General features: G+C 41.6%; 1 protein-coding gene across 1 annotated transcript in view; it reads left to right on the forward strand.

Moving 5' to 3' along the window:
• The window catches only part of CEP104 (centrosomal protein 104), a 113218-nt gene that overhangs the window by 369 nt on the left and 93194 nt on the right, over nt 1-19655 (forward strand). Inside the window, exons 2-4 of the mRNA XM_063436570.1 lie at nt 6349-6470; nt 8466-8639; nt 13929-14067. Of these exons, the coding sequence (XP_063292640.1) occupies nt 6358-6470; nt 8466-8639; nt 13929-14067 (426 nt within the window). The 5' untranslated portion in view covers nt 6349-6357. The remainder of the gene's footprint in view (nt 1-6348; nt 6471-8465; nt 8640-13928; nt 14068-19655) is intronic.

The raw sequence follows: 19655 nt of genomic DNA on the forward strand, positions 1-19655 counted from the left end.
CTATCAATGCTGGCTGGATTAGAACTCCCATCATCCCCATGTTAGATTTGGTTCTTAGAGAGGTGGGAGCTGGAGTCCTGCTCTGCTCCTCTGCGTTAAACATTTGTACCTGTATATTAGTTAATGTTAAAGTTGATTACGTCTGTGATATATATATATATATATATATATATATATATATATATATATATATATATATATATATATATATATATATATATATATATATGTGTTTTTAATTATTTTTTTTTATTATTGACAAGTATTTATAAAAAAAAAAAAAAATAATTCAAAACATTATTGTAACAATCCAAACAATATTAAGAGGAAGAGGTGGCTCCATCTTCACATATTAAAAGGGCAAATGTTTACATAAGTAAAATATACAGAGTATAATACTTCTAAAAGCAAAAATGAGCACAACAGTTTACCTAAATTATTTTTAGTTTTTATACTTATTTGTAACACATGTTTGATTTATTTACTGTAACTGACAGATTTTGTAACTTTTTTTTTTATTATTATTTTGTTTATCAATGCCATGCACACAATGTAAATTTGCTACATTATTATTATTATTATTATTATTTTCTATATGGCTGGAGACTTTGTAGTTTCTGACTTCAGTAATTGACACTTGACATTGTTACAGTTAAAAAAAAATCCAAGGATAATCTCGGAAATGTTTTACTAATAAAAATGCAGTTCCGATTAGTTTTGCTGTCCTAGATTAACAGAAATCAATACTTATTTGGAATCTATTTACAGAATAAGTAAAATTAGCTTTGTTATTGGCAATTCATTCAGAAAGTATTCAGACCCCTTCATTGTTCCACACTTTTTTATGTTGCAGCCTTAATGCTATAATTACACTTATCCCTCTGAGGTCTGGGGAGGTGTATAATGACAAAAGAGAGAGATTCTGAAAAAGTGAGATACAACATGTGGGGTATCCTGGTTTTGTGCTGCCCTAAGCAGGGAATGCTGGGGGGGTCTCTTTCTCCCTGGTGGTCCAGTGGCTGCTGGGCGGGCGGCACTGGCGGACTATCTGTGGGCTGCTGTGCGCTGGCGGGCGGCTGGCGAGGGAGCTCTTCCTCTGAGCACTCTGCTCAGCTCCCTCGCGCGCCGCCCGCAGAATGAGTCTGGGAGCCGGAATATGACGTCATCTTCCGGCTCCCAGCCTCACTCTGCGGGCGGCGCTCAAGGGAGCTGAGCAGAGTGCTCAGAGGAAGAGCTCCCTTGCCAGCCGCCTACCCGCCAGCGCACAGCAGCCTGCACGCCCAGCCGGCATGTCAGTTAGCCGCAAGGCTAACAAGGCATTTGCCCTGGGCATTTGGGGGGGCGTTTTTTGCTGCCCCCTGGAAAATGCCGCCCAAGGCAAATGCCTTGTTTGCCTTGTGGCTAATAGGTCCCTGGATACAAAATAGGGCAATATATAGAGTCCACCAGAGTGATATATATGGGGGTATGGACCACACTCACATGGTGTAGAGCCCTATAAGGTTTAGCTCAAATCACATAGGTGAAGGTATATTAGGTATATTAGATAATACCAAACCCTCTCCGGATCCTTAGCCCAATCGTCCTCAATATGGAGAAAAAAAGGAAACAAAATATCCTAGTGCAGATTGTAAAGTACAATATATAGCCAAAGTGCAAGTTAATGCTCACCTTCTAGGGAGCTAATTATACTAGGCTCCCGGTATTATGGTGTGTGTGTGTTTTTAACCCCTTAAGGACACATGACATGTGTGACATGTCATGATTCCATTTTATTCCAGAAGTTTGGTCCTTAAGGGGTTAAGGGGAACACAGCCCTTCTTGTGCAGCAGGAGTAGGAAGTGGCAAGGATCCACAGGACTTGAATAAGTAATTAAAATACACTTTATTATTACAAAACAAAAAATGGAAAAAAGAATGTGGTGACCAATCAGAAGAGGAACCTCCAGATATAAACAGATTCGGCAGGAAACGGACGTGCCGATTTGAGAAAGCCACCTGGCAAAACGTGTCTCGGTGAAAGGAGGTCCACCCAGGATTCTATATACTGTTGATTGGTATTATACACATTAATATTTTTTGTTTTGTAATAATAAAGTGTATTTTAATTACTTATTCAAGTCTTGTGGATACTTGCCGCTTCCTAAGATTTAAAGGTTTGAATACTTGCGTCAATGTGATATTTCAGTGTTTTCTGTTTAATGTGTTTGCAGTCAGGGGCGGATCCAGAACTGAGTTTCGGAAGGGACCCTTGGAGGTTATTACAGGGACAATTCAGGCACAATGCCACTACAGCTCTCTGTAGTGCTTATGGTTCCAGGAGTGCCGTTTAAGAACAGTTTGACAACTTACCTGGGTTCTGCCAGGTTAGGGGCTGTAGTAGGGGATAGTGTCTGTGTGAGGGGTGCTGTGTGTGTGTGTGTGTTGGTTTGGGGGTGTGAAGTGTGTGTGGGGAGGCGGGGTGTAGTGCGTGTGTGTGTAGAGGAGGGGGGTGGGTAAAGTGTGTGTCATCATATTCCACCATGCTTTACAATGTAATGTGGGGCTAGAACTGCAAATATGAAACCATTACAAATGTTAACAGTGCTATTTCAAGCATCACTGTCACTCTTTACTGACATTCTTTAAAGGCACACAATACGTAACAAATCAACTTTAGCTTAATGTAGCAGTTTTGGTGTATAGAGTATGCTCCTGCAATATCACAGCTCAATTCTCTGCCATTTAGGAGTTAAATCACTTTGTGAATACTGCTCTAGCCACATCTCCCTGCACATGCTTTCATAAACACTTCCTGTAAAGAATGTTTACATTTCCTTTATTGCAGATTCTGTTTAATTTTGAATTTCTTATAGCTTGATTTGTTCTAGACCCTGCAGAAACCTCAAGTGTGTTATGTGTTATTAAAGTTCAATTCACAAAGAAAGAGATAAAAACCTCATAAGGGAAGTTAAAGGGACACTATAAGCACCAATTGAAGTGGTCTGGGCTCAGTGTCCCAGGCTACTTAACCCTGCAATTGTAATTTATTGCAGTTTTTGATAAACTGCAATAATTACATTGGAGGGTTAACTCTCTCTAGTGGCTGTCTACCACACAGCCACTAGAGGGACTTCCAGGTGATTAGGCGACTTTTGGTCGCATTACTGACGCTAGACGTCCTCCTGTATGCATGAGGACGTCCAGCGATACCCAGAGCCGCATAGGAATTATATAATGCTTTCCCTAGGGAAGAAGTCTTAATGCGTTTGCAGTACTTATCCACACCAAGTGCATTGCTAATAGGAATGGATACAGTTCAGCGCCACAAGATCACCTTAGTTTCTCTTACCTCGGAAACCTCCTGCAATGTAGAGTCCAGCTCTCCTACGCCCATATCCCAACTGGTAGTCCTTTTGAGAATTTTATGACCCAGAGTTCATACATACCCTGGGAACTCATCTCTGAAAAAATTCTTAAAATGCCTGCAGTTATCTTAGTCTTGTTGTGCATTTAATTTTTTAATTAAAAATCTTGCTGGAAAGGTCTATAGCAGTGATGACTAACCTATACCTGTTGTGGCACGCAGAGGCCTCTCTGCTGCAACATGAGCCAAAGTTTCACAGGTACTCAAGGCTGGCATAGAATTGTAACGCAGCACCTTAGGGCTCACTGGTATGGGGACAACCATGTCTGAGCATACTGACGACCCTATCAAAAAAGCAATTTTTGTTTAACATGTTGTCAAATTTGTAATATTCTAGATTTAAAAATGATTTCCTGGTAGTCAGGTGATGAAGTGCATGGTCTGTACCTCCTACTGGTGCAGACCATATTAATTGTCCCCTCGCAGTTCTAGTTCTCAGTTAGGGAGCCAGAGGATAAGCTGCCAAGTTTCCCAGTCTGCACTTCCTCACTGAGCGTCGGGCTTGAAGGAGTGATTAATATGGTCTGCATTCCACCACTGGACCATCAGTGAATCATTAATAATATCTCTAGACCACAGGCAATTTGTTTTTACTCCCCATTGAACCACACATACACTTTTTAAAATTAATGCAATCACATTAAATTAAACACCCAGTACACATGTCATAGGGAGTCTGATCTCCATTTTTGTGTTTAAGTGCAGTTTTGGCACTTTTGAGATCAATAAGTTGGTTTTAAGTTGCAGTTTTGGCACTGTGGCTCAAAAAGGTTTGTCATCACTAATCTATATTGTTATTATTCCATCCTTGGCTTTATAATTCAGCAGGCATGAGGTATGAAAGACAAATAAACATGTAACTATAGACATATTAAATGCAAAAAGTTATCAGGCCAAGGCCCTCTTTGGACTACCAATCCCACATTAATCAGGCAGCCACAGGATGGCAAGCCATTTTGTGAAGTGAACTTCTGGACTGTCAAGGATGGTCACCTCTGACCTTCACCTTGTTAACCATATATCCCTATTCTTTAATGTGCCCTCTTCTCTTGTCAGATTTGAACCATTATTACTATATTCTACCTAAATAATCAGTTGTCATATATGCAGGGCACTATGTAATATATTGTTATATGCAGGGCCCTCTTTAACGAGGGGAAAACGGGGCAGCTTCCCCGGTCTCAGTTATTCCTGGTTGCCCCAAGTCAGCTGCCCTGTGGGCCCGCTTCCTGCCTGCAATAATTTTTGTATGAGCGTTTGCGCCGGCACTCACCTAAACTTGCTCCTCCCCTGTGTGTGGCGTGATGTCTCAGACGGAAACAATCACTCTAAGGTCAGGCTGTGGCTGCGCAGGTCCACAGGGCCCTAGCAAATGTTCGCCCAGGGTCCAATAACTATTAAAAATGTCCCTGGTTGTATAATATATTATTGTGTCTTGGTTTTCATCCTGACATCAATAAATCAAAGCCTGATACAAATCACAATCCAAGGTTTGAGTTTATTTTCCATGGTGGCTCCTATAAATGTGCGGGAAGACTCTGTACTGGTGTAAGCTGCATGTGACTGCCTATATTTAGTTTAATTGTAGAGTTCCATTAAGCCACCTGTGAATGCTCTATTTGTAGATTTTTAATATCTGTAATACGTAATTATATATAATTCTGATTATTTTTATCGTGTGTTTGTTACTCAATTGGTAGAATCGTATATGCAAAGTATTAAAACACACCATAGATTTGAAATCCGTACACTTAAGTCTTCATATATAATGCCTACCTTTTATTTAAATCCAAGGTAGAATTCCTATCACGCGTGCATATAGGTGATTAAGTACCAGAAAGTAGCAATCAGGGTGCTTAATGCGCTTTTTGCCTAATATGGCACTTGGTTTTTTTAATCCATTATTGAACACTGACCCCATCAATGAATATACATTGTCATTTATGAATAATATAATATCAGTTTTCAGCTTTTTTTCTTTTTTTTTCAGTAGAAATACAGTAGTATGTGCATTAAAGGGACACTATAGGCACCCAGACCACTCATCTCATTGAAGTGGTCTAGGTGCATATTGCCAGGTCCCTTAACCCAGCAAACGTAATTATTGCAGTTATTAATAAACTGCAATAATTAAATGTTATGGTTTATTTAACTCCTCCTCTAGTGGCTGTCTACCAGACAGCCACTAGAGGGACTTCCGGGTGATAACTGACACTGGACGTCCTCACGCTATGCATGAGGACTTCCAGCGTAACCCGAATCCCCATAGGAAAGCACAATGCTTTCACAGTGCACAGGGAGCTACAGTGGCAGGAAAACAACTTTGTTTTTCTGGCACTATAGTTTCCCTTTAAATTAATGGCAATCCACAGTCTTGCTGAGTTCGCTAATATGGCACTTCTAAGCAATTATGCTAGCACAATATATGGATAGGAATTTGTCAAACCAGAAGTTTTTGAAAAACATTTCCACTAAAAGTATAGGAATCGGGGTGAATACACATAATGTGGAATTGATAAACAAGCATCTGAGATGTGAAGGTCCGCTATCACTGCTTTGTACATAACACCATGTCATTGTTTTCATGATGGGAACATTTTAAACAAAAAATAGATTAAAAAAAAATATATATTCACCCTGCACTTGTTAGCAATTTAGCTACTGCTTTGTATAGACGATCTGGTTGTGATCTGTAAAGCAACTTGTATAGCAGGTGCACTTTCAGTACTAAATGAAAATCTCCTTTGCATTCTAATTTAATCTGATTTAAAAGCCTGTAAAGCTTTCTGCATTATACATTTATACAATTCTAAGAAATTTGATTTTGCATTGCTGAAATATAAAATACAGTTAATTCAGTATGTGTTGAGGTTAACTTTTTTTATTATTTAAAATTTATTTTTGTATTTATATATTCTATTATTTTACATGTTTTTTTCCAGGGCATCAACATGCCTCACAAGATTGGATTTGTGGTGGTAAATTCCTCCGGGCATGAAGACGGTTTCAGTGCCAAAGAGTTGATGGTTCATGCTCCTACTGTTAACGGTTGGAGATCGCCAAGGTATGATTGTTGGTGAAGCAGCAGAAATAAACATGAAAAATTAAGCCATATTGTACCCCTGGGGAACTATTTTAATCATTCATTCCATCATCAAGCAGAATGCAACATTCGTTTATAGTAATTTCCCTGAGCGGCGCTAAATTATGTATGCATGTTAATGATCATTGTGTAACAAAAAGGGCAGATTATTAGTCTTGCATGGAGAATATCCAGAAGAATAAGTTAAGTATTTACTTGTCTATGCAACACTGTTAGGACTAGCATCTTTTCTACCCCCTGCTAGCTTATTATTATTATTATTATTATTATTATTATTAGCATTTATATAGTGCCAACAGATTCCGTAGCGCTTTACAAAATTATTGAAAAAGGATTGTTGTACCAGGGGTTCAAAAACATGATAGCTGCTAGAGAAGTACTTCTAAACCTTTTGCAAGCCAAAAAGCAAAAAAAAAAAAAAAAAAAAAAAAAGCAAAGGAGAATGCTGACAGATTTATTCGAGCAATAGCTGGTATATCAGATGAAAATCTGGTAAGCACCATAAGCACTACAACACAAGTAATTTCTTAAATGGAAAGTTTTCCTGGCACCATAGCTTCTCCCTCTGTCAGGGCAGAGAGGGTTAATAACCCCTTCTGTAACTTATCTGGGTCCAGCGCCGATGTTTCTTTCGGCTCCGCATTCAATGGCTGTGCTCGCGTGAGGATTTCCCTATAGTAAAGCATTATTCAATGCATTTTTATGGGGATTCCTGTGTCGCTGGAAGTCCTCATGCATAGCATGAGGATGTCCAGTGTCATTTGGGCTACCACAAGTCGCCTAAAAACCTGGAAGTCCCTCTAGTGGCTGTCTGGTAGACAGCAGCTAGAGGAGGAGTTAACCTTGGCAGGTAATTATTGCAGTTTATTAAAAACTGCAATAATTACATGCTCAGGGTTAAGGATGATGAGCCACTGCACCCAGACCACTTTGATGAGCTGAAGTTGTCTGGGTGCCTACTGTGTACCTTTAAAGTATTTTATCTTCAGCCAAAAGACAGAAAAAAAAAAAAAAAGAAGGGTCAATTGGGGGTGTATTTATCATTTTAGTTCTTGTTCTAAATAGTTACATTCAGTGAGCTTAACCCCTTAAGGACCAAACTTCTGGAATAAAAGGGAATCATGACGTGTCAGACACGTCATGTGTCCTTAAGGGGTTAAAGGAACACTCCAAACACCATAACCACTACAATTTGCAGTAGCAGTTATGCTATCAAGAGTGCCCTCCATATGTAAGTAGACTCCTTACCTTTTGTCTGCCAGGCACTAATCTTTCTTCCACTAACAGTCTTCAGAGACTTGGAAGCTTCGGTGGAGCAGGGCTTGGTTGATTGGCTGAGAGAGATGAAATTACAATCGCAGCCAATAATCCCTAGAATGCAGGTCTAGGTTATCTCAGAAGAAGTAACATAAGCTTCTTAAATAGGAGCTTCCAGCCCTCCTAGCTGGAAAGAGGAGGCAGGTAGCAGCATCTGGTGAACTCCATGATAGAAGTAAAACTGTTCTAAAATGGTTTGACTAGATACACTGGCGGAGCATCAGCACTCTCTCTTGGTACCATAACCACTACATCACAGTGGTTTCTAGAAGGTTAAGTTATATGCCTTTTACTTTTGAAAGTTTTGATCTGAATTACAACTTCCATGTAACTTTGCTTGTTCTTTCTGATGACATGAACAGGTGTGTTATCGGAGAAATACAACCTGCTCAATACCAGCAAGAATTATTCTAGAATTATGAAGATGTGATGGTAGAGCAAGAGTTGAGATGTAGAAAGCTGCAAAAATATTAATTTTGCTAAATCTTGTGCTATTAACCCTAGCACAAATAGATTTGTTTAGAAAATGATTGGATCATGGGTTATTTGGTGTATAATGGGAATTAGAGCCCAAGTGTTAAAATCCCAGATCAAAATGTTAACTTCTTTTTTTTTTTTTTTTTTTATTGTTCACAACAGATTTTGCCAATATCCTCAAGAAATTGTGATTCAGATGGTGGAAAGATGTCGTATTCGCAAACTCCAGCTTCTTGCTCATCAGTACATGATATCCTCCAAAATCGAATTTTACATTTCTGAAAGTCTGCCAGAATATTTTACTCCATATCAGACTGAACGGTTCCGAAGATTGGGGTACGTTAATGATCTTTAGTTTTTAAGTTCAGTAAGTAGGCATGGGTGTAGGTTTCCATCGACAATCGATACCTTTTTGAGTTTACATCGTAACCCTCTAATATTTTCTATGTGTGCCATAAGATTTTTATGCACATTAAACTGAAGCCACATTCATTTTTATTGTACGTACACATTAGGCTTAACTAGTTTTAGCCTAATTTACACTGGCTACATTGCAGATTGTGTTGCACATGTCCATTAGACTGAAACTGAGTAAGATTATACTTTACCCATTTTTGTTAGACACATTTTTGTGGTTACATTGAATTTGTATATACATCTGAAGCAGTAAGATACTACTCAGTATGTAAGCAGAAATCATGGGACTTTGCGCATTAATTAGACCAATATTTATTGGGTTGTAGTGCAAGGAGTTTGCATGTCCCCTTGCACATAGTTGCTTGCTATTAACTGCTGCGGTTTGCCTAAAAAACCTTTTACAATACACGGATGTAAACCCTTTGTGTACATATATCTGGAACATATTCATCCTCACCTTGCTGTAAGCGGCCGTGCATTTGCATGACTAACACTTACAGCATGGAAATGGACGCCGGCCACTGCGGATCCACGGCTAATTATACTCCTACATCCGCACACGTGACTAACGACGTCGGCCTGCACGTGACGTCACGCACAAGCACATTTTGGGGTCATAGAGAGATCCCGGCCAATCAAAGGTAAAGCAGGTATAAAAACCTAGAATTAACTTTCCTCATTGCCCTGTCATGGTTTCCCAAGTGATTGTCCAAGAGCGCGTTCCTGATTCAAGTTTCTTCTGTTTTTTTTGCTTTTGCTTTGATTTTGACTTTCCTGTATTTCTGGTATCCCTGACCTCTGGCTTTCCTTTATCTTTGTGTCCCCTGACCTCGGCTAGCACCCTGACTATTGTTTGGTACGTTAGTCCGGCTATTCTAAGGCCCAGTAATACGTTACCTATTAGTCATCTGTGTAACACAATTCTACGTGCTGGATCATATAGTAACCCTGACCATATCGTACATATCTCTTTCTCTCCTTTCAAATGTCTATGGCAGCTGTGCCATGACCGTGTGCTTGTAGCGTTAGAGGCTTCAGCAACCACTGTGCATCAGTTGGCTGATTGAAGCTATGGCATGGCTGCTATCAGCTTGCGCAATAGTTAAATTAATCCTGTCACATGAGTGGAACAGCTCCTGGAAAGTGCTGGACTAAAATTCGATCATATTGCCTTAATGAGAGGTTCTTGATTGGTGGCCAATATCTGTTCTGGGCAGAACTCACTGTTGCTACTGCTTGTCCACTGATTTGCTAAGCTGTCCCCAGGCCTCCAGTCAATCATTGCCGTCATAGCCTGGATGGGTCTGTACAGATTATGCGGATGTGTCTTTATTATATCAGTGGTAGCAGAGGATATTACTTTGGCTCAGATGAAAACCTCAGTTTTGTCAAACAGCTTGAAAATGGTTTGTTAGAGACTGCATCCACTGACTCCTTGCACCATAATTACTGTAATAAGATGCAGTGGATATACTACTTGGAGTGCACATTTAACGATGTGTTGGTTGATGGGCCTGTATTAATCTGCTAATACTTTCATATAATTGTTTTGCATGCGTGAGCAGCTGACATTTTAAAATATATTTTTGAAATTATTTATTTTAACCCCTTAAGGACACGTGACATGTGTGACATGTCATGATTCCCTTTTATTCCAGAAGTTTGGTCCTTAAGGGGTTAATCCCATTAACTGTAAACATAATAAAACAAATGTTGTCACAGCAACACTGTAATATCACCATCTTGAATTGGGCACCATGGGATTATATTATTGTCTGTAATATTTATTTAGGTCATTACAGTGCAATGCACATTTTATTTGGAGCTGTATTAATGTGGGTTACTCAATGCAAAGTACCCCATTAATTTATCTTTACTAAAGCGGGATAAGAGGAACAAACGCAGACTATGCTTGCTTGAAACAATTTAGACAATTGACAATGTTGCATTTTACAGCTGAAATTTACCTTAAGGGAATTTAAAAAAATAAACATCCCCGGGAGACACACAGGCAAAAACACTAAACCACTACCTGAACTGGCGAGCCCGGAACAGGGGGACCAGAACCGGGGTTCAATGGAAAGACCACAGGAGGCACCACCTTAGGCACCCCCAACAACAGGAGACCGACCGGCCAGACAACAGGAACATTAACTGGGCCGCCTTAGGGACCCATCCACGACACCCACAGAGCACACTACCGAACCCACAGGCTCAACCCGAAGATACACCTTCGAACGAGCCACTCCACTTAGAACAAAGCATTTGATAAGAGACCAATAGCAACTTTGATGGGATAATACACTATCACCCCACTCGGACACATGACTCGAACAGACTCCCCTCTCCCCACCCCAAAGTATCCTCACATGGATGAAATATAGGCCAACACAGCCACAGAAAAATGAATGACAAGGGAATAACACATCAAACCTGAACTACAACCCATTGTCAAACTGCTAATATATTCAACTTGTACAAAAATATATCATATGTACCCTGCGATGGTACAAATGTGAACAGATGGCATTGTTAAACCCCACCCCTAACCTTCCCCTCTTCTTTTCTGTACCGCCTTCCCCGAATACCGGTATTTATACAAAATAAACAAATAAAGAATGGATAAAAATAAAATAATGGGGGGCGTGGCCAGCGGAGCAACTGACCAGACGCATGTATGCAGAGCTCCGGCTCTATAGACTATATTCACAGACAAAAAGCCACGAAACCGGCCAAAAACAAGAGCCAAATTGTGCCTAATACCTCCACAATCGAGATGGGGCGCAAAAAACGAAAATCAGCCTACTCAGAAAGCCTTTACCAACCTGACATCCGAAGATCCTTCGACGGACAAAGGCCTCAGGCCCAATCCAAGATGGCCCCCAGCAGACCACGAGACTCCAGCACTTCGGAGGGCTCTGAGGGGGAAGATGGATCTGTGGCCTCACAGGCGAATAGCGGAGTGCACTGCAGGGCGGACTCGGACGCCGACACAACCCCAGCCACTAAAGGGGACATTAAGAGGCTGTTACTGGACCTCCGAGCAGTGTGGAATACAGACCTAACTGGAGTGCAGGCGGAGGTCGGCGCACTAAGTCGCCGTATGGATGAAGTGGAAACGAGAGAGGGAGACAGGGACAGCCGGCAACTTGGGACCCAAGCACAGCTGGAAACTATGGCCCAACAGGTCCGGAGCCTGACCAGGACAGTCACCGCTCTCGAGGCCCGGCACCGCAAGAGAAACATGCGGATGCGAGGGATACCGGAGACTGTGAACCCGGAGGCCCTAATGGACTTCACTGATAAGGTTGCCAGGGCTCTGGGCATGCGGGGGGACAACAAAGCACCTCCACTGATAACAGCATTCAGGGTTCGGAAAGCTCCCACCGCCCCTGCTGACGCACCACGAGATACAATAGTGGTGACAAGAGACATCGCGGTCAAGACGGCCATCCTCACCCGATCCAGAAGCCAAGCCTCAGTGACCGTGGACAACTGCCAGATTAAAATATTTGAAGACCTACCTTTCGCAATACTGGCAGAACGGCGCCGGTTCCAACCGGTCACCAGAACACTGCGAGACCATAATATCAGATACAGGTGGGGAGCATCTGGAACCCTAGTAGTGCCCCACGGAGACACAGTGCTGATCCTGTCTGCAGGGGAGGACCCTGCAAAGCTCCTCAACACGTTGCAGCTACCTCCTGCAACGCTGCCAACACAGGGAACAGCCGAAGCTGCCAACGCTATGACCCTGACACCGAGAGGGGTGACCCAGAACAGAGCTCGCTACTCGCCACAGAATGGTCCGACAGAAGGAGAACAACCCCCGTGAATAAGAGAGGGGCTCCGCATCTCGCACAGGTACTGCACGGACAGCATGAGAACTCTGGTACATACCTTGTGGCCCACTGGGACTTGACTCCTTATCCCTGAAGACTCACCCGCCAAGCTGTTAAATGTGAGCAACGTAAACTTTGCAAAGAGACAGACTAGCTATAAAGGCAACACATCACTGCCCCCTTACTGTCTTAGCATACTGTTCCTCACTTATCGATTGCTCTAAACGATGGTTGCTGTTTTTTCCTTTTCATTCCCTTTTTTCTTTTGTTACTCATATATGTATATCTAGCATTATATATGATGTTGGTCATGCAGATGCAGATGCAAGGGGGGGGGGGGAAGAACACGTAGCAACACACATCGAGATGCCCAGTACCCCCCAAACAGCATACCAAGGCACACGTTCTCACGCCCGCTGTCCATAGCCGGGCTCAAGCCGACAATCACACCATGGATATTCCACATAGCGAGGGCAAGCCCCAAACTGGTGGGATCACTCGCACTACAGGGTAACGCTTAATACATCAAATTTTTATTTTTTAAACCCGTAACTACAGGCACGCAGAGCAGTCTTTACAATCTCACTGCAGCCAGCCTGCTAAATATAGGAACCACTACCCGAGACAGGTTCTCCTAGACGCCACACTATGTTTGCTTTGCTGTAAATAGGCTTAATCTGCAATATAATTTAACTTAAGAAGACAACTTACCAATGGCCACAAGAGATGTATGTGGCCCCCAGGTGGAAGCAGGCCTATAGCCCTTATTAGATAGCCGTAGGCATCCTACTGTGCCCACTTACAAGCCATGATTAGTCTATCATGACCGACCTTAATACTATTGCATTTTACATACTTGATGTTATTAAGAGTACATATTATATAACCCAACCTGTGACAACATAATTAGACGTATAATCAGAAATACTAGCTGAAAATGTTTTTCAATGTGTATAACGTTTAGAAAGATTCGGGCTTACAATGCTTACAATGATGTCAATACTTCATAAGAGATATATATATATATATAACTAGCCAACATTTATTTTATCCTATGCATTGTCATTACTCGCCATTTAAAATGTCTGACAATTTCGTTTATATTCATTTATAGTTCACTTTTTAAAAAAAAATGTGCACAGCTATCTTTATAACATGTTATGTACTGTTATCCAATGGTTTACTGCAACTGTTGTGATTCAGAAAGCCAAAATGTTATTTCATGCACTAACAAAAATAAAGAATAAAAAAAAAAAAAAAAAAAAAATAAACATCCATTTTCTGTCTCTTTAAGTGCTGCTCCTACATTATATATATTTTTTTGACTGCAGTTTGAAAAATCACCTTCTCTGATTTTTCCTCTCAGTTACGTATCCCTATCTGATAATGAAAAAACAAGTTACAAAGCACGGGAGTTGAAATCTGTGTATGTCGATGCCGTTGGACAGTATCTGAAGCTGATTTTTCATAAGAATTTTGCAAACCGATATAATCTGTATAATCAGGTAATGGAAACAGAAACGGTCATTGTATATATGTCTAAATGTGCCAATTAAAAACCATATTCCAAGCTGTCTCATATTTACGTGCTTTACCCAGATATAATTTTTTTTATTATTTTTTTTTTATTATTTTTTTTATTATATGTGATGGCATCTTTGATTAAAGGAACACTATAGTGTTAGAAGTGCATGCGCATTGGGCTTTCCCGGTAGGAAATCATAGACTCAATATTGTGTCCACCACTATGCCACAGTACCCAAATATTGTTGGGTCCTTCACTAATTCCAATGTGGGAGACAAATTAATACAAATGCTAAATTAAATAATTTTAATTAATGGGGCACTATAGTCACCACCACAACTACAGCTTAATGTAGTTGTTCTGGTGAGTATAATTAGTCCCTTCAGACTTTTTGCAGTAAACATTGTCTTTTAACCCCTTAGGGACCAAACCGTTTTTCTAATTTTCTTACTGTTAAGGACCATGGCTGTTTTTATATTTCTGCGATGTAGGTGTTTTGTTTTTTTTCGTACTCATTTACTGTACCCACATATATATATATATATATATATATGTATATATATATATATATAAATATAGTTTTTCTCGCTATTAAAAAAAAAAAACACACTTTTTCCACTTTGTGACCCCCAAAATTTGTTGCGCATCTACAACTGCCAAAAAACACCCGTGCTAAATAGTTTCTAAATTTTGTCCTGAGTTTAGAAATATCCAATGTTAACATGTTCATAGCTTTCTTTTTTGCAAGTTTTATAGGGCTATAAGTACAAGAAGGACATTGCTGTTTCAAAATATATATTTTTAAAATGTATCAATAGTGACATTGTAACACGGTTATCTGTCATAAATCTCTGAAAAACACCCCACATGTACATATTTTTAAAAGTATACAACCCAGGGTATTCAATATGGGGTATGTCCAGTCTTTTTTTTTTTTTTTTTTTTTAGTAGCCTCGTTGTCACAAACACTAGCATTTATATTTGTTTGTGTGTTAAAAATGCAAAAAAACAATTATGAACGCTAACTTTGGCCAGTGTTTGTGACTAAGTGGCTACTAAAAAAGATTGAAAAGACCATTTGCAATACCTTGGGCTGTCTTCTTTTGCAAATGGTATGCCATCATGAGGGTAATTCTCTTTCCTGGGCTACCATACGCTCTCCAAGGCAACATAACCAATTGGGCAAATTTCAATGTGAAAAAACGGAAAATCAAGCCTTATATTTGTCCCTGTAACTTAAAAAAAAAACAATAAAACCTGTACATGGGGGGTACTGTTATACCCAGGAGACTTTGCTGAACACAAATATTAGTGTATCAAAACCATAAAATGTAAAACATTGATATCATCAGTAAAAGTGCCGATTGTGTGTGAAAAATACTTAATTTCACTAACAATATCATCGCTGTTATATGTTTCACTGTTTTGAACCACTAGTATTTGTGTTCAGCGAAGTTTAGCGAGTGAAACAGTACCTCCCATGTACAAGTTTTAGGGTGTTTTGTTAAGTTACAGGTTTAAATATAGGGATAGCAAATTCAATTCTCTGGACTTTTGGCCTTGGTTGTCAGGCAGGTCCCCAAATTGCAATAAATAAAATTACCTAATGATGTAAACCTATTAAATAAATATGCACGTAGAATTGAAATATATATATATATATATATATATATATATATATATATATATATATATATATATATATATATATACCGTATTTTTCGCTCCATAAGACGCACCACACTATAAGACGCACCTAGTTTTTAGAGGAGGAAGCCCAGAAGAAAAAAAATATATTCTGAACAAACTTTCCTATAGTGTTTCTTACCACCCACTCCCCTCTCCTGTCCCATAATGATCTTTAACCCCCCATCCCCTTGTCCAAGTGTTCTTTAACCCCCTCCTCCTCTTGTCCAATAGTGTTCTCCCCCCTCCCCTTGTCCAATAGTGTTCTCATCCCATAGTGTTCCTGTGGCGAAACCAACCTCGCCACTGGGCCCTGGAGAAGCCTGTTTACTAGCCTCCTACCTGCTGACTATGGCCCCTGGGTTATTTGGGGCATATTGTACTTTATATTGCTGCTACTGGCACTTTAAAATCAGCGATGGACATATTGGGACTTTTGGGACTACTGTCCCTTTAAGACTGTGGAGCATATTCCAGTATACTGCCTTTAATATTACATATGTATTTATGTGTTGAGTTTAACCTGGGATATGTATGCAGCATTCATCTGATTGTTCGGTAGAATCACTCCATTCATTATATTGAGTGAAACTACCGAACAACCAGACCACCCAGGAATAAGTGTGCCTCCAATTACAGTTTGCAACAATGTTGCAAACGGGTAATTGGCAATCAGTGTAATGTATTCTTTGTCCTCTGGGTGGCCGCCATTCGGGAAACAAACACGTGGCGGCGGCCATCTTAAACTACCGAACAGCGGTGTTTTGCCGTCGAGTGTCTGGAACTAAAATCGGACACTTGACTAGGCAAACACCGCTGAGACCTCCATACTTTCAGAAATTCGTATAGAAACTACCGAATGACCCGCCGTTCGGTAGAAAGAACCCCACAAACAAGGGAATTCATTCAAACCCTCTCCAGGCTCTATAACACAGGCAATTCGTCTGTTTTCATTCCCTTGTTTGTGACCGACCGCAGGGCCAAAATGCATGGAACTGTTTTCGGATACTTTACCCATGCGGTCGGTCAAATCTTTGGAACCCCATATCTCACGAACCGTTCATCCGAATGACTTGAATTTTGAATATGTTGTCCCCCTGAATAAGGGCTATCCAGGCCCTGGATTTAAAGGTGTACCCCCGGGTTTTGGGGTACATCCAGAACTTGGCTGAAAAGGTGTACCGGATAATTGGGTTTAATGTTATCTGAGGGGAGGGGATGTGTGGGCTGAACCATGTATGTGATTGGATATTTTATGCCTCCCCCTGGGTGTGGCCTGTAAGTGTACAAGTGTAATAAAAGCCAGGCTGGATGAGCCAGTCCAGAGTTCCTGTTTAACCCTCAAAGTGATGTGTCGTCTCATTATTGGGGGAAGGATTTATTGCATGCTGTTCCAGTTGACTGCTAGGAGTACAAGCCTATTCGTATGGTTCCTATTCAATGGTCTACAGCATTCATATGCTTGGGAGAATTTAAAAGGTTTCTCGGATTCGGTGATTGTGGTGTCTGCCAGAGTGCTTGGAGTCCTCAGGAAGCACTAGGAGCATCCATTAACGGAGGTACCCAGTCGGGGTGCCAGGCGATCCGTTACAGTTCCCCACTCACCTCATCCCATAGTGTTCTCCCCTCACCCCATAGTGTTCCCCTCTCTCCTCATCCCATAGTGTTCTCTCCTCATCCCATAGTGTTCTCTCCTCATCCCATAGTGTTCTCTCCTCATCCCATAGTGTTCTCTCCTCATCCCATAGTGTTCTCTCCTCATCCCATAGTGTTCTCTCCTCATCCCATAGTGTTCTCTCCTCATCCCATAGTGTTCTCTCCTCATCCCATAGTGTTCTCTCCTCATCCCATAGTGTTCTCTCCTCATCCCATAGTGTTCTCTCCTCATCCCATAGTGTTCTCTCCTCATCCCATAGTGTTCTCTCCTCATCCCATAGTGTTCTCTCCTCATCCCATAGTGTTCTCTCCTCATCCCATAGTGTTCTCTCCTCATCCCATAGTGTTCTCCCCTCATCCCATAGTGTTCTCCCCTCATCCCATAGTGTTCTCCCCTCATCCCATAGTGTTCTCCCCTCATCCCATAGTGTTCTCCCCTCATCCCATAGTGTTCTCCCCTCATCCCATAGTGTTCTCCCCTCATCCCACAGTGTTCTCCCTCCCTCCCCTTGTCCTATAGTGCACTTTCCGTCCCATAGTGTCCCCTCCTCCCCTCATAGTGTTCCCCCCTCCCCTCATCCCATAGTGTTCTCCCCCCCTCCCATAGTGCTCTCCCCCCTTCCCATTGTCCCATAGTGCACTTTCCCTCCCATAGTGTCCCCCCCCCCCTCCCCTTGTCCCATAATAACTTACCTGTCTTGTAACGTGGGCCGGTGTACAGCGTGCACCGCGGTACAGGAACTTCAAGTTCAGGTTCCGGTTTCCGGCGGGACTGAAAGGAAGTGTGCACACTGAGTGCGCACTTCATTTCAGTACTGCCGGAAACCGGAACCTGAAATTGAAGTTCCTGTACCGCGGTGCGCGCTGTGCTGCCGGCCCACGCTACAAGACAGGTAAGTAAAGCTTCACATTTGCTCCATAAGACGCACAGACATTTCCTCTCACTTTTGTGTGTATTTTGTGTGTAATTTGTATTGAGTGCACACAGGCAGAGCATTGGAAGCCTGCCTGATGGTTTCCGTTGCTCTGCTACACTGCCGGGTGCCACATGGGGCGATCCCCTGGCAGTCAGGGGAGGTATTGCAGGATGTCTCGACATCGAGGCATCGCTGCAATACCGTTAGAGTGGCTGGAAGCGATCACGATCCCTTCAAGTGCTCAAAATTGCTGCAGACGTACCGGGTACGTCTGAGGTCGTTAACGACCATTTAAAAAAAAAAAATTTGGTCAGACATACCTGGTTACGTCCGTTGTCATTAAGGGGTTAAGAGAAAAGGATGTGTTTACTATACAGCCTAGAGATACCTCCACTGGCCACTCCTCAGAAGGCTATTAGAGGTGCTTCCTGGGGCAGTGCTGCACACTATGCAACGCTGACATTCAGTGTCTCCACCCGCTGCATGGAGACATTGAACTTTCCTCATAGAGATGCACTGATTCAATGCATCTCTATGAGGAGATGCTGATTGGCCAGGGCTGTGTTTGACTTGTTCTGGCTCTGCCTCCTCGACAATCTGAGTCAGCCCAATGCTTTCCTGTGATCAAGCATTGTGATTTGCTCAGATCATCACTTCTGATGATGTCAGCAAAGCAGGCAGATCAGGGGCAGAGCCAGCACCAGCAGACTGGATTATTAAAGGTAAGTTTTTTACTATATTTGGTGGGTCAGGGGGGGGGGGGGCTACATGGTGTTTTTAACACTTTAGGGTCAGGAATAAATATTTGTATTCCTGACCCTATAGTGTACCTCTAATCTGTTGTAAGAACATTGTGAAAAGGAACTAAAATTACCTAACTTCCAGCGCCGCGGGTGTCCGCCAGTGCTGCCCCTGCCAACAATCTGCCTCCTTGTTTACATCATTAAAATTTACAATTTTTAGCCATTCGAATGTTTTCCCATAGGGAAAGAATTGGATTGACTGAAATTGGCCAAAAAGGGGGGGCCAAATGCCGTTTTGCTCAAACAGCACCTACTTATCGAAATTAGTTGAATCAATGCATCTCTATGAGGAAAGTTCAATGTCTCCATCCAGAGTGTGAAGGTGCTGAACGCCAGTGCAGCACTGCCCAGGAAGCATCTCTAGCAGCCATCTGAGGAGTGGCCACTGGAGGTGTCCCTGGGGGGCAATGTAAATGCCTAAAGGGAATGATTATATTCACCAGAACAACTACATTAAGCTGTAGATGTTCTGGTGACTATAGTGTCCATTAAAATGTTTGCTGTAC

This window comes from Pelobates fuscus, chromosome 11 (genome assembly GCF_036172605.1).
Source record: "Pelobates fuscus isolate aPelFus1 chromosome 11, aPelFus1.pri, whole genome shotgun sequence".
NCBI classification, from domain to species: Eukaryota; Metazoa; Chordata; class Amphibia; order Anura; family Pelobatidae; genus Pelobates; species Pelobates fuscus.